We start from the raw sequence: 23254 nt of genomic DNA, 5'->3' as shown, positions 1-23254 counted from the left end.
TAATTGTGTACCATTAAAAAGAGCACTAATGTAACATATACAATACAAAAGATGGAGAAAAACAAAATGTGATATCATGAAGTATAATGTTTAGTTCTGCATAGACTTGTCTTTGGTCTAACATCAGTCTTAGGCATATTTAATTAATTTCTGTTCAACATAACATTTTCCAACCAAAACATTCAGAAATTATTTATTAAATTAATGTGTAGATAAAATGATGATAAATAACACAAGAAAAATAAAGAAAACAGCACACAAAGACATAACATTTGTTCTAGAGTGCGTCATAGTGTACGTCCAAACATTGGGACATGGTAAAATTACATTAAACTATGCAGTGATTTTTTCCAAGCTAATCTTAATTCAAATGTTACCAGACTTATTTTTTGAGCTCATGATGATTTAAAATGAGACATTCAAATATAAGATTTATATTTGAGAACACAATTGGTCTTTATGCAGTTATAAAATTAATTATTAAAAAAAATGTCCTATGAGATTCTTTTGTAAAATGCATGTCATTTTTGACAAATGAAATGTAAACACCAGAAAAAGTATAATTAAAGTATAAATAAAATAAATTGTTCATAAATGTTCCAATGCTACTGAGCCTCATGCTTGCAGTGATAGTTACAATACCCAAGAACAGGGTCTCCTATATAAGGCTTGCTTTGAATCTAAGAAAACTCAAATTTATGTCAAAATATACTGTTTAAACAATATGCTCATACTGTCCTTGAGTGAATACCATGCAGAGAAAGGCATTTCAGTTGAGGTTTGATTGAGATTATAAAACTCCTTCAATTACATAATAATGAGCCCCTAAAACAGTCTCATTCTGTTTTAGAATATAAACGTATACATACATACATACATACATACATACAGTAAATATGAATTCATACCATAATCACACCATATTTTAGAGTAGACACTCTAAGCTTCACTACAAAATCAGGAAACGTATTTGCTCCATATATATCACACAATTAATCTCTTTATCAAACAGAATACTCAAAAAGCTAAATAAAATTCTTAACACAGGGGCCATCAGTATTACTAAAGAAACATGTATATTTACACAACATATTCCATATGCAAAGGCTCTAAAATCAGTGTTCTAGTTAAAGCTGCCATGTTTTCTCTCAGCACTGTCAACGGTAGTTTGAATTGAACTAATACTGTGTCCTGAAATGATAGCACACTATTACCTAATAAAAAAAAAGGTAAAATATTATAATGCTTACAAGTTTACGAATTTGACTTTTAGGTTCGACTTTTGTGAACTATTTGTGTTCTTAGTTAGATGATGACAGAAATATCCACGCAAGTTCCTCAAACATACTGTTAAAAAATAAATGTAAAATACTAGATAGTTACATTACAGACACCTTCACTAGTCCTTAACACATAAACGGCAACAAACTAATCTCTAAACTACCACATATACAGTGCAACTCCTTGGTATTTGTTCCCATTTTTGTTTTTAAAATAATGCCTATGTTTCAATTGCAAATTAATGTAAGTTAATGTTGGTTAAACCATGAGATTTAGGTTTTTAAATTAGCATTATAAAGAATAAATAATATACTTCTCAGTGAAGACAAACTAACGAAAGAAGCAAATGATCCATTATAAATGTCTACAAAAAGCACTTTTCTCAAGGGCTTTTAACAAGTTCTATAATCTGCAGCCTTGGCAGGACAGCCCTTTAGGACCAAACACATTTCAATGTGGCTACACATTCCAAGGTTTACAAAGAATCAGTCTTAAATGTGCAGTAAATGCTTTCTGAGAAATGCTGTTGAAAGTGGACCGGACAGAGCACCACAACACACCTGTAGCCAATCATCAGTAGGGGTGTATATATCTCATAATGAGGAGGACGGGGGAGAGAGATTTGAAGAAAGACTGCAGAAAGAGAGATGGCTGAAGATATTAAAAGTAAGAAAAAGTTAGATGAATATCACTGGAAAAAGAAGGGTTATGATCAGGCAAGGGTTTTAATATTTGAAAAACTTTCCAGCGCTGGAGAGACCCAAGCAGGTAGAGCCTGCAAACGGAAGCAGTGAATGTGATGTTACTGCTCCATACATTAATAACATTGGTTTTGCTCGTTCACAAAACCAAGTTCCTGTAATGTTAGCTGTAACAGGACAGTTTTGAGTATGAGCGTTTGTCTGGAGCTGGTGTGCTGCTGGTGACTAACAACAAACTCTTGCTTAAAGGCACAGTATGCAAGTTTCGCGGCTAGAGGTCGCTTATTTAAAACAAAGGCTTAGCTTGATGATGCCGTGAATGAGCATGGAATCATGGGAGTTGACTCTACATCCCCTCAGCCGATGGAAAGGAATCCGACAGGCTCAGGCAGAAATTATGTTCGTGAATGAGCTAATGTATGTATGTAAAGTTTTATTAACCATATCTGACTCGTTGTGATGTTAAATAAAGCGTGCACCGTGTCAGCGGAAGATTTATGGCTTATATTATTATCTCATGAAGTTACAGATTCAGCGTTTTGACTGAACCTCTTCTACTTCTACTGCATGAGAAGAGAACACATCTTTACAATTTTCTGGGTCGTAAAAGAGTCTGCGTTTGTGATATATGTCCTTATTTCACGCAAACGCAACTCGACCGTCGTCATTATGGTCCCGCCCACCGACTCTATACACGATGTGATTGGTCCGTCAAGAGTTAGGGGAACACAGCTCAGAAGGGTATTGAGAGTTCCTAGACGACACTTGCGGGCAGATTAAATTTGCTGCCGCTAGGGTGTGTCTAGATTTCTAGGCTAGTGCACTTCAATAAGCCGACAGAAAGCAGGTTAATGCGTTTACATGCTGCGTGAAATCGGGGTAAAAACTACCTGTCCCGACCAGTTTATGTTTACGCCATTTATGACTTTACTCCGATAAAAGAAAACGAGTTACCACGTTTACATGATCATGTTCATTGTCAGTTTTTTTAAGGCATAATCGGCTTTAGAACGTGCATGTAAACGCACCCATTGTTCTAGTGGTTTCTGGATATTTTTATCTAAAAATCATACTAATTGTGCCTTTAAACTGTAAATGGTAATGGTAATGGTAATGGACCAACTTCTGGCGTGGTGGTTGTGGGGGCGGGTACACGTACTTTAATGTTATGTTTCCATGCTGCGAGGTAACATTTAATTGGGAACCTATTCATTTATTTTGTAAATAAATCGTTGTGCTTCACTTGTCATAATATTCACATAAAACAGCATTCCCGTTAAAAAAAAATTGTTTGGATGACCAATGCCGGTGCAGCGGTCACATTCACCGGCACAGACCTAAACCATCTCGGTGCTAAAAAACTGCCACCGTCACAGCCCTACTTTAAACTCTTGTGTACTGTATGTTTTTGTTGTTGTTGTTCTTCCTTGTTCGTTTGTCATCTAAGCTTTATTTTGCTTTGCTGCTTCTATTATAGAGAGACACCCACTCTTGCATTGCTTATTCATGCATGTTGGGGGGCGGTGCAATGAGGAAGGGATGCGTCTTGGTTGATTTCTAACAGCAACAGTGTTTCTCAGAAATCACATACTGCACATTTAATAAAGCTGAATTTTGTCTTTGAATTTTTTTATCTGATAACTAAGCTGAGACAAACTAAATTACACATGTACAATGAGGTCCACAAGTCTGAGACCACTAATGACTACATTATTTTGCCATTTAATTTTGTACAAAATGTTTTACAAAAGATATAATCAGCATAACAATTTGAGTTAAAAGTTGAATTAAAAATGTTAATACATTTAAGAATATCTTTTTTTCTTTAATGACAGCAGCACTCAAGCTGTACAGACATGATCAATGTCAAATTTAGATTTTTTTCCTTCAAATTTCATCACGTTTTCCTATTAAGATTCTTCTCAAAATCCTAAAATATGAAAACACATCCCAGCTTTTCAAATGTAATCTCAGACTTCTGGACTGTATATTAATTAAATGATAGGCTTTTAAACCCCTTCTAACATATTTATCTTCCTTAATGTCAACATTCAAGTTACTATAAATTATCAAAAAAACAATTCAATTCAGCATTTACACTAAACTCAACAGAGATCTCATCTGCCATTCTCCATGCATCGTCAGTCACATGACCTGATATATGCTGATCAAAACATTACCAGCAAGTCATTTCACAGAACAACAGAGAAGCACCATGAGCTGAACACTAGAGAGAATATCTCCCATCATTCTCAGCCAGACGCCTGTTTTACGACCCAAAATGCTACAGGTCCATCAGAGAGAGACAAAGAGAACATTGATTAGCACCTGCATAATCGTGCCGCACGACCGCAGCTTCCATGACTATGGCTTCACATTGGATCTACAGCTCGCTGGCACCTGACATCCAGACGAGGAGGAGTGCAATCAATGGCTTTTCAATCACACCTAACCGACAGTCCACACCTCTGCATAGAGAGAATAGTTATCAGATCGCAGACTACACAACAGAAGTGAGGGCTGTTTTGTCCTCCACAGCAGTTTAACCTCAATGGAAGCCTTTGGCAGCAAGGCGTTCATATTCATCCGTTCTACCAGGACTAAATTCAGTCCCTGCCACAGAGGAGGAAGCCGATCAGCAATGGCGTAAGAGATAACAGGAGCTGCCATAAGTTCACCACCAAACAGGAAGATCTGGAACAAGGATCTGAGAGGAGGAAAAAATATATTATAATATGAAATGCATTAATCTTTTCTTGAAAACATACTTTTACTTTGTTTGAAGCTTGTTATAAACATTGGTGGTCAAAAGATTGGAAGTCTCTTAAGGTTTCCAAGGGTGCATTCTTTTGATGAAAAATACAGTAAAAACAGTAATACTGTGAATTATTACTACAACTTAAAATAACTAATATTTTAATAAATTTATCCACCTCATTTTTTTAGAATTTCATGTGCATATTGGTATTTACATTCAGTGTTTTGATATGATGTCCGAAAATGTGCATAAAAATAAGTGGATGGAAACACAGCTAATGTGGTTAAGTGAAGCATGTTAAACAGTAACTCACCTAAGCGAGCACTCTTGGTGGTGTTTAGAGGAGGCATCTCATGAGGAAGGGGGCAATCACTGCAGAAGTCAGAGCAGGTGGGACAGATTAGCTGCCCGCTGTAGACCCATCCATTCATTCGTATGCTCACGCTGATCACCTGACCAGTACGAACACATGGATAGGACTCGTTCTGCACCCAAACCAACAATCCTTGGGCTGTACAAGTCACCTGCACCACAAAAAATAAAATAAAAAAATCAGTACACATAAATCATTCTTTTCCCATGTTGTGGTACATAATGCTCTGGTTACCTTTTAGAGAAAAGGTAAAAAATAGTTTTATTTTTTAATCTAATATTATTTACACATTACTATTTGGAGAAATTAATACTTTTATTCAGCAAGGATGAATCGTTCAGTTTATCATACGTTTAATTGCAAACATTTATAATGTTACAAAAGATTGCCTTTTCAAAAAAATGCTGTTCTTTTGAACTTTTTGAATCATTTTTCTAATTTTTGACAACAACAAAAAAGGTTTCACAAAAATTGTGAACTTTCTTAACACTGATAATAATAAGACATGTTTCTTGAGCACCATATCAGCATCTTAAAATGATTTCTGAAGGATCATGTGACACTAAAGACTGGAGTAATGGCTGCTGAAAATTCAGCTTTTGCAGGAATTACAGGAATACATTACATTTTTAAGTACATTAAAATTGAAAACAGGTATTTAAAATTATAATAATATTTCACAATATTATATTTTGCTTGATCAACTAAATGCAGGATTTGTGAGCATAACAGAGTTCTTTGAAAAAACATTTTAAAAATCTTGTCAACCCCAAACTTATTAACAGAATTTCATATCTAATGAGTTCACCCTTCACAGCTCATATATTGTTACCTTATAGCAACCACTGCCCCAGTCTGGGTAGGTCATTAGTTTGGTGCACTGCTCCATTACGAATGCTGACTTTTGGTACAGACACACTGATCCTGGGCCGTACTGTTCTGCCCCATAGTTTCTCCATGTGGCTAAAAAAGCAAACCCCAACAGTCTCAACAGTTGTAGAATGGAAGAAGAGTTTACATTAAAAAAAAAAATACTGAAAGAATGTGACGGAGTGGCATCTCACCAGGCTGGTTTTCCTGTATCCTGCAGTAAGAGCTGCGCTGGTATTCCCCACCCACGTGCCAACTAAACTCCTGGCTAAAGGGACAGTAGTCTGCGATCTCCACAGCCCCTCCATATGCTGATAAATTCTCCTCAGGAATCCCAGGGATATGGTCAAAATACTACAGGATGGAGAGGGTTCATAACATTCAATATGATTTAATCAATCTGGTAACACTTTACAATAAGGTTGAATTCGTTATGATTAGTTTTTTTACATTACTTACAATGAAATAATAATGAAAAAGACTTCTAAAGCAGTAATTGATAACTGCTCGTTTTAAAAATTTAATAATACATTTTTAAAACCCAAATTTGTATTTGTTATTATTATTTAATAGACATGAACTAACAATGAATTGTATTTTTATGAACTACAGTAATGTTTACAAAGATTAATAAATACCATATAAAATATATTGCCCATAGTTACTTAATGCATTAACGTTAACTAATCAGACCTGTTACATCAAGCTTCTATAACGGCACTCATCCTGGATTTACACAATCAAAAAGTAACCAACAGGTACCCCATCAAGTCAGTTAATTTTATTAGCACTTTTCGCAATACACATTGTTACACATAAGCAGCTTTAAAGAAAATTATTGTTAACGTTTATAATGTTTTTATGCGGGAACAGCAGATTGAGGATTGAGTGAAAATTCCACTCAGGTTCTTCACCCGTACACTTATATTTGCATTTCTGCTGATCTTACCTGATACTCCACAGGAAGTGAATGAGGAAACTTTTGCAGGTTGCACACAGCCACTGCCAGCTGGTCCTGCCTGCAGGTGAGCTGCAGAGGTGCGCTCCTCACAGAATCACAGTACGGGCTCAGTGTTGGTCTCCTGTTTCAAACACACAATCAGTGGCCCAAACCTTTACCACTATACTATATTTTTAAAATTTCAATTTCTCTAGGTAATGAACAATAAGACATTGGGACGAAAGTGAAATAAAGAACTGGTGAAAATCTACATTTATAATCTGTTTCGGTAGGACTAGTAATGTTGCAAGTTTAATTCATAATGAACTGGAAAAATAATATATAGCTTTTATGCACTGGTATGACATTTTGGATAAAAGCATCTGCCAAAATGCATGAAAGTCAGTCCACTTACTACTACAAACAAATATATTCAAAAGCTTACGTATGGCGATGTTGGTCTATCCAAAATTTACAGCTTTTCATCACAAAGTCGCAGCCCAAACCTCTTCCCCAATCCAGGTTCTCTGCCATACTGTAATTGGCTCTGTACCACCTTAAAACAGAAGACAGCAACAGAGGAGTCAATCACAAGACAATTCTAGTGTTTAAATTCCACTTAAATATGAATCACACATTTGAATCAACTGCATTAGCGATGAGCAACAATACTTCTCTTACCCTGTGTCTTCCATTATAGCCAAAGTAATTCTGGAAAACACTCTGTTCTGGGTGTGTGATCCTGTCATTGCCTCATTCTGTTAAAATAAAATACTCAATAAAAATAGTACTTTGACACTGTAACCGTTAAATGTACCTTTCATTACCTCTAAAAGACGTTTTTCCCAGTGGTTGAACTCTGTTCCAGCACCTCCCTGATTCTCCAATTCCATGCCCTCTAGAATGGGGCAATTAAAATGTCTCCTGGCTTCCTCCTGATTAAAAATAAATAAATCGAAACAAATTGTGTAGCTCAATGGACTATATACATGGTGTTCCTTTAAAAAAAAAACTAAAAAAACTTGCCACTACACGTGGGGTGGCCAAAAGATGGACGGTGTGTCGAACCATGTGGCCACCACGGATGTCCCACAGCCGAGTTGCTCTTTTAATGACTTTATCACTCCACTGATATAACCCTAAACTGAGAGAGATATATAGAAATAAACACAGTGTATGTCTGAACTTTATACTGTGAATAAATGGTCACATTTTATGACCTTGTCCTGCTGGTGCGACTGAAATTTGTTAGCGGTTGCACTGGTGATAACTGATAAGTGCTGCCATTTGTGTCGCATAAGAGAAACATTAAACAGCAAACACAGCAAAATCGGACACACACACTTAAAGGGCTATAGACTAACATTTGAGAGCACATATATATACACAGACATACATGCGTGTTTGTGTGTGTATTTTACTCAAATAAACGTTGCATTACATAGGCATGATACTTCTGTATATGTATGTTTTAAAGGGGTGGTTGCATGCAATTTCACTTTTTTTTACTTAAGTTAGTGTATAATGTTGCTGCTTGAACATAAACAGTATCTGCAAAGTTACAGCGCTGAAAGATCAATGCAAACGGAGATATTGTCTTTTAAAGTTATGGCAGTTTATTGCCTACAAAAACAGCCGGTTTGGACTACAACAAGCTTCTTCCTGGGTTGGTAACATCATGAACCCTTGCTAGTCACCGCAGACTTCTGCCCGTAAATTGTAAGGTTATAAAGGTGATAAATAGTTTCCGGACAACCTGCGCTTGGCACTTCAGCCAATAAAAATACATGAAACTACATTTGGACATCTAACCAATCTAAGACCATTGCGTTTTTCGGAGGGAAGGGCTTCTTAGAAGCAGGAAGCAAACGAGCCGTTCAAAGGACAGTGGAAACAGCGGTGTGGAATAAAGGTCAAATATAAGAGAAAGAGGGTTTAAAAAAAAAAGTATTAAGACATGTTATACTGCATCCCATAAACACAACCAAGCCTAGAAAAAAAAAAAACACGGAACCACCCCTGTAAATAAAATTTCAAACTGAATTACAATGAATAAACAAACATAACCTTTCATTGTATGCAGGTAGTCCACTTGCAGAACGCGGTGTCAAAGGTTTCCCATTATCATCATGATAAAAGGCAAAGAGTCCAGCGGAAAAACCCTTAGAAACAAGACATATAATTAAACAATCTATGAAGCACTTTCATGATCTCTTTTTATGTGGATGTGCAGTTTAATTTTGTTACCAGGGCATGTATGATTTCGTGTTTGACTGTGGACAGCATCCCTTCAAACTCCTGAGGTTGAGTAGAGATCATATTGGGACACAGATTGGCATATCCAGCAATGGGCCTGCATTAAGAAATGATGTGCTATGAGCAGCACACTAGCCCACAGCTTACTGAAAAGCAAATTCAAATCACCTACATTCCTACTTCAACCATTCTTGCTATTTACCTGTCCAGTTCAGACTCCAGCTGGCAGTACGCTGCATAGGCTACGATGTTCTCTTGTCCACAGCGCTCTGTGGTCATCGCACTCACATACAGCACAAAATCTGCCCTCGCCACCCCCTCGCCATCAGGAGGACCGGCGGGACCGCAAGACTTTCCAGACTCACTGCAAACCCTGCATTGCTAAAGAAAAAGAATTTGTTCATATATACACGTGCAATATAATTATTTTTATCAATATTACAATATTTTTGCTTGATGAAAAACTTCTATATACCCTTCTGTATATTTAAATAGATAATTTTTATATTAATATTTTCAAAAAACAGAAATTAATATTTAAACAACTAAACTACTCTAACTTGACCAATTACCTCACCAATAACTGCACCATGGCTGGATTTAACTAATCGGCGAGATTTGCCGCTTACAATCAGGTGAGGAGTTGAAAACTAATTTCTTCTGACAACTTGCTTCCCTTGCGTACTTTGTCACAGATGAAGAGGATTAGACACTCACAATGTTTTGATGCTGCAACAGAAATACTCAATACTTTACTCCACACACAGGTTTCCTGGTTTCATTGTGTTGTTGTAAGTTTCCTATGAATTATGTAAATACACCATTCCTTTTAACTTATTTCTGTTGTAAAGCCTCATCCTTTTAACACCCACAACTCACACAAAAATCTGACCTTACTTTAAAAAAGGACACCTAAAATGATTAGGCTGATGACAGACATCTTGATTTTAATCCAATGCTCATTATACGCAAACGGGTAGATTAAAAGGCTTTGGTGAGTAGACCAAACCAGTGTGAAATATGTATGCCGAACTTTGTTCATATTATACTACAAAAATGAAACATAAGGAACAAAATCACTGTCTTGATGCTTTTGGACTTACTAATCTATATTGTTTATATGCAACAAGAAACAGCTATACTAAACATACAGACAAAAAAAAAATTGTAATAAAATTAAAGGTAGGGTAGAATTGGTTAAAAAACTTTTTTTCCAAATTTGTTTAAACTTTCTTTATATATCAATACTTAATTAAAATGTAAGTACTCTGAAAAAGAAAGTATAAAAATTAAGTGTCTGTAGACCTCTCACGACTGTTTTAAAGACAGCTCATTATTTCCATTCACTCCACCTTCTCCCTTCTGGGCTCTTTCCAAAGCCACGCCCCCAAAATACATGAACGCACCTCACCGACCGCTCAGCTGGAAGATGCATTATTTACCTGAGACGAGCAGTGTGCATGTAGTGACATCATGTCAGAATCACATGTAATAAAAAATCTAACTTCATCAGTATGAATATAAACAAATGAGATGTCTTTTAGTACTCACTATCAAGCTAGAATACCGATACTGGAAAAGTTTAAATACCGATACTGGTAAAGTTTAAAATATATATTTGTTTGATTCGGTAATGAGTTAGTTATATTTATGAGGCAAAGCTAAAACCGGTTAGCATCGATACATGTTTTTCCCATAACATCATTTATATTGTGATGAAGATGAATTTCGTGTAAGATTCATAACATATACAGTGTTTTGAATGTGAGAGTTTCCATGATGAAGGCATTGTTGATTAGTAGTAGCTAAAGCTAACTTAGTTCTAAAAAAAAAGTTCCTGGATGCGGTGTACTAGCTTTTTTCAAATTTTGCGAAATTCAACACGACAGCGATCAACTTGAGCTAAACATATTGAGTATTTATCATCTCTACTAATGGCTAAGAGTATAACATTGTAACTTTATGCTAAGTAATGTTATGTTAGCTATATGAGGCAGCTATATGTGAGTGATACATGCTTCATGAAAACATAAATCAAAAAAAATGTATAATCAAAATGAAAGATTACCTGTCCAGCAGAAATACAGCCAGCAAGAGCCAGCAGAGTCGTTTTTCAGCCCCTTGAGGTCCCTCAGTTCTCAACATCGTTGGAAAGCCAAGATGTTTACTTGTGTTTGATTTCTTTGTTTATCCAAAGACTTGTTGTGCATTGCCTCTTCTTGTACTCTTCCTTTTTTTTCATTGTTTGCCTTCGCTGACTGCAAAACCCGGCACTGTGAATTTTGAATGCTTTTGGTCTTTCTAGGGGTGCGCGAATTTGTGCAGATCCTGTAGCAAAAGCGGTGTTAGCCATGGTAGCGAGAGACGTGACAGTCGCCCAAGCCAATCATTTGTTTCGTCCCGACCAAAAATAATGAGCGTTGTTTATTGCAGATTAAAAAGTCTAGAGTCACTCGATTTTTATACTATCTTTTTCAGAGTACTTACATTTTAATTATGTATTGACATATAAAAGTGTTTTAGATCATTCTTACCTACCCTACCTTTAAGTAAAGTTTTGGAGGAGGGACCCACCTGCAAATGCTGTTCAGGGACAATAACTGGGCCACACTTGGTGATGCCTGCACACGGTCCCTGACAGTAGCGGTGTGGATCATCTCTCTTCCTAAGGTACTGATTGGTTGCACATTGCCTAATAATTAAGAAAAGTACATTGGGGTTAAAAAAAAAGACTTAGATTAAGTAACCACCAAGCATCCAGAAAGACAGAGACGAGTGCAATTTTAAGAGGATTTGCTGTCAGACAATTCTAGCTCAGAAGAGAATTACCTGCTTAGTAATATTGGGCCTGACTGCCTACGAACCCTAAAGGCCTTCTGAAGATAATCAATAGCCTGTGGGAGGAGCTTGTCCTTGAAACAAAGCAGAAAAAGATCAATAAAGCATGCATGCATCCTATTTAGAGGTGAAAGGCCATTTTTAAGATCTAACAAACAACATCTGAAATCTTGTCCACAGAAGTCAAAATATACCTTCACAAGGCTGCTTTTGGCTTCATCTAACCTGTGCGAGCAGTAAATAGAATTGAAGTCAATGTATGGGTATGATAATGTAGCACTTCTGCATTTAATTAACAAATATATATAAACCAATAACTAACCCATCCAAGCTGGAGTCATACTCGATCTGGATCTTTAACTGCTGGTCAGTGCTTCTTTTGATCAATCTATCTGGTTTTAGAAACACTTTATGTATCACCTTGAAGGGCAAAACGCAGATATTTATTATAAGTCCTGGTAAAATAATATTATCAAAAGAAAATATCTGATGGATTATTTGGGCAGCGATAAATCCCTTTTATTGAATGGAAAAATAAGTTTGGGATTGCAATGCAATTTATTTTGTGTTAACGTAATAGATTCAGAACAACATGAAGATGAGTAAATGACAGAATTTTTCATTTTGAGGTGAACTATCCTTTTAATGTGACACCAGCCTGATAAATGTCTTTTAAAGGGATAGTTCACCCAAAAAAGAAAAAATGATGTCAATTTATTCACCTTCATGTCACATTCTTACTTCTGTGGAAGACAAAATAAGGAGACATTAGGCAGATTGACACTTAGGTACCATTGATTTTGGTGGGGGTACATAACATAATATTAACAGATTGGAACAAATCTCACATTTGGGGGCGAGACGAAAGAATAAAAGATAAGAGGGACTGACCTCTGTAGGCAGGGGCACTTTATGGTCACAGGTGTGGGTCTGTGCGCCGGTGTTAATGAAGATGATGATGGTGTTAAGGAATAAAGCAGCAGTAATTGATCGAGGCTGCCATCCTGACGCCATCATTTAAACCGTGACATTAACAGTCATATCTCCGTTCTGTCATGCTGCAAAAAGCCATTCGATATCGCTAACAATTGAAGGATGTTCTGTGAGAAAATTAGCACTTCATTAAACCGGCTTCATCCATAAACCCAGATCAGCGTGAATGCAGAAACAATGCTTCATCATGTCAAAATAAAAGTCCAACATAAACGTGCTAATACTACTACTACTACTACTACTAATAATAATAATAATAATAATAAGTGTATATACTGCACAAATTTTCTACATAGAACTATATATTTAAGACTGATCACATGGCCTCACACTAAGTTGCATGTTTATTTTAGAGAATGTCTATTTTGAACAATAAAGTTATTTTCAATAAATTCAATTCAATTTTAAATTCAGTTTTGTCAAATGTAAAACAGACATAGCATACTATTTGGAGAATGAGTAAAAAAAAAAAGAGAAAAATAGTTTAAAGATTATGTATAGTTTAATGTAGTATGCTACATTGATGTTACATGACCTCACATCAGTGCATAGTATTTCAGTGGTGTTCATCTTGTTCATATTCAGTTTATTTAGCAATAATAATTTCCAGTACTTTTGACAACATTACTGGGCTGCCCTGACACAGCCTGACCAGTATGAAGTTTAGCCAACAATATTAATCCAAACTGATTTAAATTAGTGCAAACCATAGAAAAAATGCAAAAGAATTCAGACACACAGTAAGAAGATAGATGCAAAAAGGTAAGCCAAAATATACAATTATTTATTTTTTTGAGAATACAGAAAATCAAATGTAATTGCAGAATCATCTATAGAATACAAAGTCTTGGTCCCACGGTTAAATGAGTACAAAAATGAATCAAATCAAAATTATTTAAATAAAGTATTTTGTATAAAATATTCTAAACAAATCTAGACAAATCAGTCCTACTTTCTAAAGAGCAGCAAACAGGTTTGTTTAAAAAACGAATCATCTGTGACAGATACTATTTACTTGAGGAACAGGTACAGAGTAACTTCCTCAGAGTTTGAGTTTCCCAGCCAGTGAGCTGCAGGGGTAGAGCCGTGAGAAGCGGCCCAGTGTCCACACAGGAAACACATTCCTGTAAGAGGTGTAGCTGATGGCACAGCTTTTATTGAACACTCCAGAAATGTTCTCCTGAAAAAAGGGAAAGTACATTTTACTAAACAGATTGAGAGAACTCAGTTGAATTTTAGATACCAGGGAACAGCTTTGCTCACCTGTGGCCAGTCCCCATTGGGCAGCTGCTTATCAATCAAAACTTCAATGCCTCGCTCAATCACTCTGACGTCAGGGTACCTAAATTTTTTTTTAGTAAATTAAGGATGCATTTCTGTAGAGGTATCTAAAAACCATTGGTTCTGATGTTACCTGACAGTCATCAACCCCAGCAAAGCCCAGCAAGTGTTGTGGATCTGTGAGTTCTTGCTCTGAACATAGCATCGCTGCTCACATGACTCAAAGTCCTCGCCCCAGCCTCCATCCTCCATCTGCTTCGACAGAAGGAACTCACAGGCATGTTTCACCTCCACACAAACAGATCTGAATAAAAAAAATGAATGAGGATGCTAAAGTGCCCCTATTATGCTGTTTTAAAAATTCTTAATTTAGAATTAACTAACAGGTTTATATGCATCCAAAGTTGCACCAAACACTTGAATTTTCTTATAATATACATTGCCACATCCCCTCTTTTCTCTATGTCTGAAACAGTTTGATAAAAGATCTGGTCTCTCTAAACCCCTCCTTTCCAAAAGCTTACTCTGCTGTTGAGATGAGATTGGTCTATTGCTTACAGCATGTCAGAAACTAACTCTCATTATACTATCTGATCTTCAACTCCAGAGGATTCATCAGCAATTGTATACACAGTGATACAAACAGTAACAACGGCATTATTGTTTGTGGGCAGCCAATGTAGACCATAGACAGACATTATGCACATGTATCCCAAACCTGTGTAATTTTTGCAGGAAGTAAGGCTGGAATTACTGATGACTCATTTCATGCAGTTAAGAATTGGTTGGGAGACAATTACTCCATTTATCATGCACTTTTATCTTTAAAACTTTTATATTAAACAGCTTTAATATGCACAGCATGAAAGGAAATATCTTTAAATAAACTGCAAAGTAAAAGAACAGAGATGATGTATTAAATGAACATCAAAATCAGGACACAAACAAATAACATACCCATTTGTGAAAGTGTGACCCATACATGCAAATGCCTCGAGACCAAACCAGGCTCCATATGTGAAGCAGACTCCCCAAGACCTAAGACAAGCAGCAAAGGAACTGAGTGTCCAATGACAATATACTTCATACACAGGCTAAGCAGCAGCAGAATAATGTCTCTGATAATAAATACACCAATGCCTACCCTTCCCATGAGCCATCAGGTCTTTGAACCCTCCTGCAGTAGTCCAGCCCCTGTTGAAGAGTAGCCCTATGTGATCAAGAGGTGTGATTTAATTAAACTTTTTTTTTTCAAAACTAAATATGCTGAAATATTGTGTTTGGTTGTACCTAATCTCTCCTGCTCTGTGCTCAGGATATATGCTGTGAAAGTGTTTGAGTGCCTGCATTACAGCTGAGGTGCACTCAACGTACGTGTAGTCGATCATAATATCGCCTGAGAGAGAAAGAGGTGAAATCAGACATGTCAAGACTGATGGAAAAAAACACACTGACAACTGAATATGACATTTTATTGCATGCTCACCAAATACTTCAGATGGGTTCAGCAGCTCCAGCAGTTTCCCGCCACGTTTGGTCTCATATGTGGCAAACCCTCCATCAGGATTTCTCATGCTTAGCAGCTAAAACAGAATCACAGAGATTTACACAAAAAAATACAGTACCCTTCAAAAGTTTGGCATCAGTCAGAGATCTGAGATTTTGAAAGTGACAGTTGAGACATTAATAATGTTACAAAATTGTTCTATTTCAAATAAATACTGTTCTTTTAAACTTTCTATTATTCAAAGAATCCTGGAAAAAAAACATATCACGTTTCCACAATAAATTGTAAACAGCACAACTATTTTCAACATTGAAAATAATAAGTTTCTTGACTATTTAATCAGCATATTAAAAAGTATTTCTGAAGGATCATATGACTGGAGAAACGCTGCTGAAAATTCAACTTTGCCATCATAGCAATAAAATACATTTCATAGTATATTCAAATAGAATATTATTTTAAACTGTAATAATATTGCACAATATTACTGTATTTTTACTGTATTTGTGATCAAATATTTGCAGTCTTGGCGAACAAATTACTTTTTTCAAAAACATGTAAAAAATCTTACCGCCCCCCCAAAATGTTTTAAATAATATACGGTTAGTGTGTTTTACACAGTTTGTGCATTTGGTTGCATTTTACTTTGTGATTTCAGTGGATGGAGCCGTGGCCCGCAGATGAGCATTCGAGTAGTGCTGCCCATATAACATGAGCCTATGGATAAAAACTAAACAGAATTAAAGGGATAGTTCACCCAAAAATGAAAATCTTTTACTCACCCTCAAGTTGTTCCAAACCTGTATGAATTGATGAACAATTTCATTGTTCTGCTGAAAACAAAGGAAGATATTTGGAAGAATGTTTGTAACCAAGCAGATCTCGGCAGTGATCTACCATAGTATTTTTTCCCCACTATGGTAGTCATGACTGCCGAGATCTGCTTGGTAACAAACATTCTTCCAAATATCTTCCTTTGTGTTCAGCAGAATGATGAAATTGAACCCTGTTTCAGTAAACATGAAGTCATGGGACTGAGAATAAAGATGGGGACTAAAGACAGTATAACACTGTCTATGTAGTGTGTTGATAAGATTTAAGACAAGAGGCTCAGTGTGGCATAGTGGCGTAAGCTCAAAGCTGGTAACTGGGATATTTGCTCATTAGGAGTGAGCCAGGAGCAACTGTGCCCTTGAGCAAGACACTTAACCCTAAGTGGCTCCAAGGGGATTCTTCCTACAGTAAGTGTAATATAAATCAGATTATTGTGGCTCTGCACTGGTAAGTCACAGACTTAGCAGACAGAGAATGTTAAAGGTGTCATGAACTGGCTTTTTCATTTTTTTTATACTGTTGTCTGAGACTCTGAGGTCAACTAATGATGTTTGTGTGGTTTTTACATTCAAAAACATCATAACTAATAGGCTATTTTCTACACTGGTTTTGAGGCTGTCTCCAGAACGCTGGGTTTTGATGGGTATGCTGCACTGGAGACTTGAAAGTAAACGTCCAACGCTAGGATTGGATAAGATTTGCATATTTAATGAGCTTCAGTTCCCCTGTTATATCTATCCCCCTGTCAGTTCACATGATGAGGGAGAGATTGTTTTCAAAGCGGCAACTTGAACGATTTCCTTGGTCATAGGGCTTGTAAACGTCTTTTTCAAACAAACACAATAATTTCTCATCCACCCACGACTGATCGGAATATTATTTCTGTATTACATGGCCCGTCGGTCGATATAAGCGCAAACTGTGCGCACACACACACACACACACGCACGCACGCACGAGCGCCCAGATCAAGAAATAATATTCTGGGCCTGGTGTCTTTAAAAGCTTTTCTTTGACTAAAAAGGAAGTTTTCAGCTCTGAAACTTACAGGATATTCTTATATTAACTGGCCTTTTATATATAAAAAGCTCAAGGGAAAGTTGATTTCTCAATTCAAAACAACCTTTAAACATGTTTCTATTGCAAATAAGGCTTTTACCACATTAACAGCATCAAATAGTCTTTCTGTGGGAATGTTTTCTTTGAGGAAACTGCACTGCTCTTGCAGCAGCATCACAGATTTCAGTCCTTCCGCCGTACAATCCGCAACTATCCAACCACAGTCCCGTGTGCTGAAGGGAAAACCTCCCTGAATCACACAAACACACATACTCATTACAGTATCTAAGAGCAAACTAAGAATGATTAAGAAAGTAAAAATGTAATACACAAATATTTACCTTGTTCATTTGTCTATAGTATTTCTCATATTCCGGAGGATTGTCTTTGATCTACAATAATGAGCAACTGGTTAGACCTCACAGATTACATTTCAGTCTGAGACCACAAATGAAATGCTTCTTTTAGTTGTTTATTTTGCATTTGTAATATATAAAAACAAACCTTTTGTACAAAAGAAATGTCACAAATGTACAATTTTGATTAGTGACCTAAAAAGTCCTAAAAAAAAAACTTTACTTAAAGAAATCTCAAGATTGTCAGTGTGGTCTCACATTTTTGAACTCCACTGTATTTGGATTAACACATTAACCAATGCAGCATTGACACAGCTTAGTCAAAGCTATATATAAAGAGGCTATAATAAAGAAAAATATGATATTTAAAAATGATATTTAATCATGCTCACCTGAGTTAGATCAAGGAAATGATGGGCTTGTGTGAGGCACTCCGTAAACCTTGGGATGTCCTGGGCACCTGCCTGTTCAGAAAAAAAGCTAAACTGATACGAGAAATCATCAATTATGAGCCAGCTTCAGGTTTATTAATATTATATATATACCTCAAGAAATGCTTGTACTGCAAATGTAGTATCCCATAGCTGTGATCCATTTGTACCCTGATGAAAATAGATAATTGCAATGAACTTTATTAGTAACGAAACTAAAAGTGTTAAACTGATCAGATAAAACAATCTTTAGAACCCAAAAGTTTATTCATGACAACTAACATCTCACCTGCATTTTCATACCATCCAGGCCCATCCTGGAGCATTGGGGGAGAAAGACAGAAATCAAATATTAGCATCATTATATAATATATACAGTATAATTAAAATTTAAAATAAAAACAGGACACTGACCATAGGTAGTCAGGAATCCTTGACACATGCTCCTGAAAGACAGGTGACATGGGTCCATCCACATACCAGCGTACCAACATATTAATTGTTTTCGAGATCTGAGAAAACAAATAAGCATTATGAATAAATTTGATAAATTATGAATCATTTTGATAAGTTTAGAGGAGTGCATTAAGAAAGTAAATATTGATTTCATGCTGACTTTACATTACATATTTTCTCTCACCGGGCCGATGCTGATGCATTTAGTGAATCGATCGTCTGCTTTAATATGGTCATAAAGCTCCTTCACTGCCTTTTCTCTCAGCATAGTGCTGTGATGAGCTTCATAGACATTCAGGATCACTGTAAGACAATGTTTGAGAGTGTTATTAACTGAAATCCAAAGGGAAAAAAATATTATTTTTACAGAGATACCACACTTCTCTCACAATAAGCGATAGTAAGGAAGGTGCTGTGTGGTGTGTACAAGTCACAGGCAGCAATGTTGTTCCTCTGAGCTGGCCAGTCAATAGTTGAGTAATCTTGGACATAGAGTTCCTGTTTAAAACCCAAAAAAAACAACAAATGTGACTGGATACATGAGTTCAAAAAGTTAACAGCGTAAACAAGCCTGTTTTTAAAGTGGTCTCAAAGTGGCCTCTAGTGGTGATACTGTGAAACTTCACCTGTCTTAAACTGAGCACCAGAGGATCTTCATCGGCGGACAGTCTGACCGCATAACAGTAGCTCATGGGAAGGTAGACCTGCCGACAGTGGCACCATAAGGTGGAGGGGTGTGCCGGCACCCAGGAAGGGAACAGCCTGATAGAATGAATCGCAAAATAAATGCAACTACATAAAAGTTCAAAACAAAAGCTACAATAAATCTGTAAACTAATAAATCCCCTCTGTACCACATCTCTGGTAAGAGTGTATTCATTCCTTCCCAGCTGTATACGTTGAGGATGGCCAACCAGAATTTACCCCAAGAGGGTATGCCGACAGCACCACCTGTAACAGAGCAGGACCATACTGAGACTGAACCATTTGATATCTTTCCGTGCATTACATTCAAACACATGTGTGACTGACTGTCTATATATCAGCAATTCCAGACCTTTGCTGTGTAAAGTATTCCTTGCCCGAACCATATCTGGATCATCAGGCCCAACTCCCAGAATTCTCAAGGTGGTATAATTCAGTGCTGTTCCAAAAACAGTAGACTTGTCTTCAATATGCCTGGAAAAATAACATTTGTGTTCATCATAAAGTCATTAAGTTCATTTATTATTATCCCAGTAAAGTTATATAATAAACAACAAATATTAATACTGGTCTCTTTTTAGGACAATTTTAGCAAGATTGGGGCATTATATCATGATTATTTGACTCCCAATTCTCATTATTGTGCATTTAACTTTTTTCCTAGGATTTCCCCCCCAACTCCCATTATCCTCAAAATTCATTAATAATTAATTCATTATAAATTCATAATATTACTCACAGGCCCCAGCCTCCATCAGGCAGCTGCACGGAGCGGAGGTATCGAATCATTTCCTGCTTCCATGCATCTGGCAGAGGGATCTTAGCAATATGACAGGTTATGAGCAGACCTGGAATCCATCGACAAATAGGCAATAAAAGGAACATTTAACACAACAAAGGGAGTAGCTTTGAATTCTGATATTTCAGATTTTTCTTCTTTTTTCAGGGCTGTGGGAACCCTGTATTTATCAGTGTGTGCATTATATAAATAAATAAAATATAGACCTTTATTCAAGTTACTTTATTAGACACAATAATGGGTTTCATCTAATAACTAAACAAAGACTTTCCAATCAGTTTAGTGATAAATCACCTGGAAGTAGGAAAAGGGGTCCGCCATAATCCCCGGCCCAATGTCCATCTTCAGCCTGGAGGCGGCTGTAGAAGTCCATTCCCTTGAGTGCAGCTTCTACTGCAGTTTGTGCGGAAGGGGACGCTGAAATTAACTCAACCTGAGGTCGAAGAGAAACAGATTTGATATGAACATGAATATAAAAATGTAATGCATGCCATGTGTTGCAGTGTAGGGGAGAGCAGGGCACAACCGGATGCTTTTTGACTCTCTCAGTTGGTGTAAATCCACTTGGGTTTCAGAGTATTTATTTTTCCCCACATTGATTTCACACGTCTAGTACAATTATTTGGTTGTTTCATTAATACAGTGTATACTTTTTCTTGATTTAACCCAAAAGAATGGAAGTGAAATGTGACAGCATGCCCAATATAACCACATACATTGTAACCTCAGCATGCAACAGCTTATGTTATTTGATACAATTAAAAAATTACATATTCAAGACAAACTAAAATATGTTTTCAATAAAATACAATTATTAACTTTTTTAAATAAAATAATGGCATTTGTTAATAATAAAAAAATGACTACGAACACTGCAAAACAGATATACATCATAATTGAGAAAGAAAGAAAGAAAGAAAGAAAGAAAGAATAAGTTTAAAGTTTAAGATATGCAAGTTAAAAATATCATATTTGTCTAATTTTAAATAAACACAAAAAAACAGAGATAAAAAAATAACTTAATCAGTATATATACTTTTGCTCTGGTAAAATAAATGTTCAGTGATATCTTCCAAAGTTTTTTTTTAATTCTGGTGCATTTTTTTCCCCCTCCACATAATATTGATATGGCAACTAGTAAATACACTAAGTTTCATCATGCTGACATGTGTGGAAAGTTTTAAACCAGTTGCGTTTAAACCCCTACACATTTGTCTGTAATGTAATGTTTACCATATCCAGTCCCAGAGAGTGAGACTCCAGCATGCTCTGCTGTCTGTCCATGCTGTCTTCCTCATCGATGTACCTCCAGGTCTGTCTGCCCTCCACATTAGACAACCTCCAGCGGCTGAGATCTGTCACTGGCTCAGTCTTATAAGGACCCCCCCTTCTCCGCAAACACCTGAAAAAAAACCTTTAATGTTACAAATTTGGATGGCCACTTTTTAAATATAAAACCACAAAAAAATGTTCACACATTTTTCATGAACAAAACTTACAATTTTTGAACCTTACCTCAAGTTTAGATGTTGAGGTGTATCCAAATATGAATATGAAAAGTGTAAGGGCATTTTCTTAACAACAAGAAACCCCATCTTTTGTATTTGGTTAGGTTTGTCACTATAAATTGGATATTTGTAGAAATACTGGCACTCTCGTTGTTAAAATATTCATAAATAAAATAAACGTCTTAGTTTCATGACTACAAATCATATAGCCTAATAAATAATCATATATTATTATTATAATAAATACAATTTTCAATGATATGCATATTATCTGTAGTTTCGGGCACTGACATTTTGAATACTACTTCTACTAATAATAATACTTAATTAATCATACTTATTTAAAACCCAAATAGTTATTATTGTATCAATACTATGGTTTGTTTGAACCGTCTTAAATAAATGTATTAATTTCAGATCTGCATGATTTTAAAATAACATACATGCTCACAAATATGAAACAATTGCTACTCACGTTCCCTCTGTCATCTCTGAAGCGCAAGAGCAAAACTTGTAAACTGAAAGGACCGTTCATATTTCAGCTGATCGGGACGCTCAACGCCTCCTTTACAACGGCCTGGGAAATGTAGTTCTTAACACACACCCCAGATCGTTAAAAAACGGAGTGACTTTATCCATAAACTACATTTACATTAATACACAGCGAGGCCTTCCGAGCGTGCTATCGAATGGAGAGACATGACCAGATGACAGGTCATCCAATCAGCAGTTAGAAACACAGCAAAATGGGCGTGAATTTCAAGTTTACACCAACCACGTTTGGAGCGTCATGAATAGTTAATTCCCTCAATTTAAATCGTAATTTATCGGGTATTTGAACAAATATTATATATATGTTATACGCTGTTTCTCAGTATATTTGGAAAATCATTTCAACAAAATGGTCATAAGTTTGATAAAAACATCTTTATGGTTGTCCAAAAATATACATTTAAATACAACACAATCACTAAGACAAACAAAATACATTCAGAAACTTGGAAAGTATGTCTGAACTTTGAAGACAAATGTACAAATACTAAATTAATGTTTAAGCACATGAAAATACACACTAATACAGGGTATATGCAGGAATCCTGAAGTTAATTTCAATACCTTTTTAAGACTTTTTTAAGACCTTCTCAAAATATTTTAAGACCTCATCGCACTTCAAGTTCTAATCGGCAACAAACCTTTAATAAACAGTTGTAGTCGAATGTAGACTTAAAATCTCTATCGTAGGCCAATTTTGTATTGTTTATATTGCATATCTGTTTTACAACGTATGGAGGGCAACACATTACCTAA

At 36.1% G+C, this 23254-nt stretch overlaps 2 protein-coding genes across 4 annotated transcripts; both read right to left on the bottom strand.

The window, feature by feature from the left end:
* Positions 1-123: 123 nt before the first annotated feature.
* lmln (leishmanolysin-like (metallopeptidase M8 family)) lies at positions 124-13166 on the bottom strand. Of its 2 annotated transcripts, XR_010905057.1 has the most exons (18): positions 12909-13166; positions 12340-12437; positions 12212-12242; positions 12009-12091; positions 11754-11871; positions 9382-9560; positions 9171-9276; positions 8991-9085; positions 7950-8067; positions 7751-7858; positions 7605-7681; positions 7369-7479; positions 6933-7065; positions 6178-6337; positions 5946-6076; positions 5054-5264; positions 4530-4689; positions 124-4450 (listed from the first exon to the last, which is right to left on the bottom strand). XR_010905057.1 is itself a non-coding variant. In XM_067444275.1 (17 exons), the coding sequence occupies exons 1-17, from the start codon at positions 13032-13034 to the stop codon at positions 4589-4591; spliced, it is 1986 nt and encodes a 661-aa protein (XP_067300376.1). In that variant the 5' UTR covers positions 13035-13166; the 3' UTR covers positions 124-4588. The 2 variants fall into 2 exon arrangements, 1 of the variants encoding a protein (XP_067300376.1); XM_067444275.1 differs by having other exon boundaries at positions 124-4689.
* A 613-nt stretch (positions 13167-13779) lies between these two features.
* lss (lanosterol synthase (2,3-oxidosqualene-lanosterol cyclase)) lies at positions 13780-22556 on the bottom strand. Of its 2 annotated transcripts, XM_067445093.1 has the most exons (22): positions 22422-22556; positions 21672-21840; positions 20733-20871; positions 20379-20487; positions 19992-20113; positions 19789-19885; positions 19561-19696; positions 19324-19432; positions 19119-19237; positions 18893-18990; positions 18768-18795; positions 18593-18649; positions 18440-18511; positions 18033-18083; positions 17792-17941; positions 15778-15874; positions 15582-15687; positions 15436-15501; positions 15249-15329; positions 14425-14595; positions 14274-14352; positions 13780-14190 (listed from the first exon to the last, which is right to left on the bottom strand). In XM_067445093.1, the coding sequence occupies exons 1-22, from the start codon at positions 22433-22435 to the stop codon at positions 14053-14055; spliced, it is 2208 nt and encodes a 735-aa protein (XP_067301194.1). In that variant the 5' UTR covers positions 22436-22556; the 3' UTR covers positions 13780-14052. The 2 variants fall into 2 exon arrangements, with proteins under 2 accessions (XP_067301194.1, XP_067301195.1); XM_067445094.1 differs by lacking the exons at positions 13780-14190; positions 14274-14352 and having other exon boundaries at positions 14431-14595; positions 15436-15485.
* Positions 22557-23254: the final 698 nt, after the last annotated feature.

The sequence above is a fragment of the Pseudorasbora parva genome, chromosome 5, assembly GCF_024679245.1.
Source record: "Pseudorasbora parva isolate DD20220531a chromosome 5, ASM2467924v1, whole genome shotgun sequence".
In the NCBI taxonomy this organism is placed as follows: domain Eukaryota; kingdom Metazoa; phylum Chordata; class Actinopteri; order Cypriniformes; family Gobionidae; genus Pseudorasbora; species Pseudorasbora parva.
The sequence above is the reverse complement of the archived record's forward strand: the minus strand, read 5'-3'. Positions and strand labels throughout refer to the sequence as shown.

Coding starts and splice junctions, on each gene's coding strand:
- lmln (XM_067444275.1), bottom strand. CDS start 13,034: ATGATGGCGTCAGGATGGCAGCCTCGATCAATTACTGCTGCTTTATTC. Junction 12,438..12,908: donor AAGTGCCCCTGCCTACAGAG/GTCAGTCCCTCT, acceptor TTGCCCTTCAAG/GTGATACATAAAGTGTTTCT. Junction 6,077..6,177: donor GATACAGGAAAACCAGCCTG/GTGAGATGCCAC, acceptor TTGCTTTTTTAG/CCACATGGAGAAACTATGGG.
- lss (XM_067445093.1), bottom strand. Junction 15,502..15,581: donor CACAGAGCAGGAGAGATTAG/GTACAACCAAAC, acceptor TTGATCACATAG/GGCTACTCTTCAACAGGGGC. Junction 14,191..14,273: donor CCAATGGGGACTGGCCACAG/GTGAGCAAAGCT, acceptor CCCTTTTTTCAG/GAGAACATTTCTGGAGTGTT.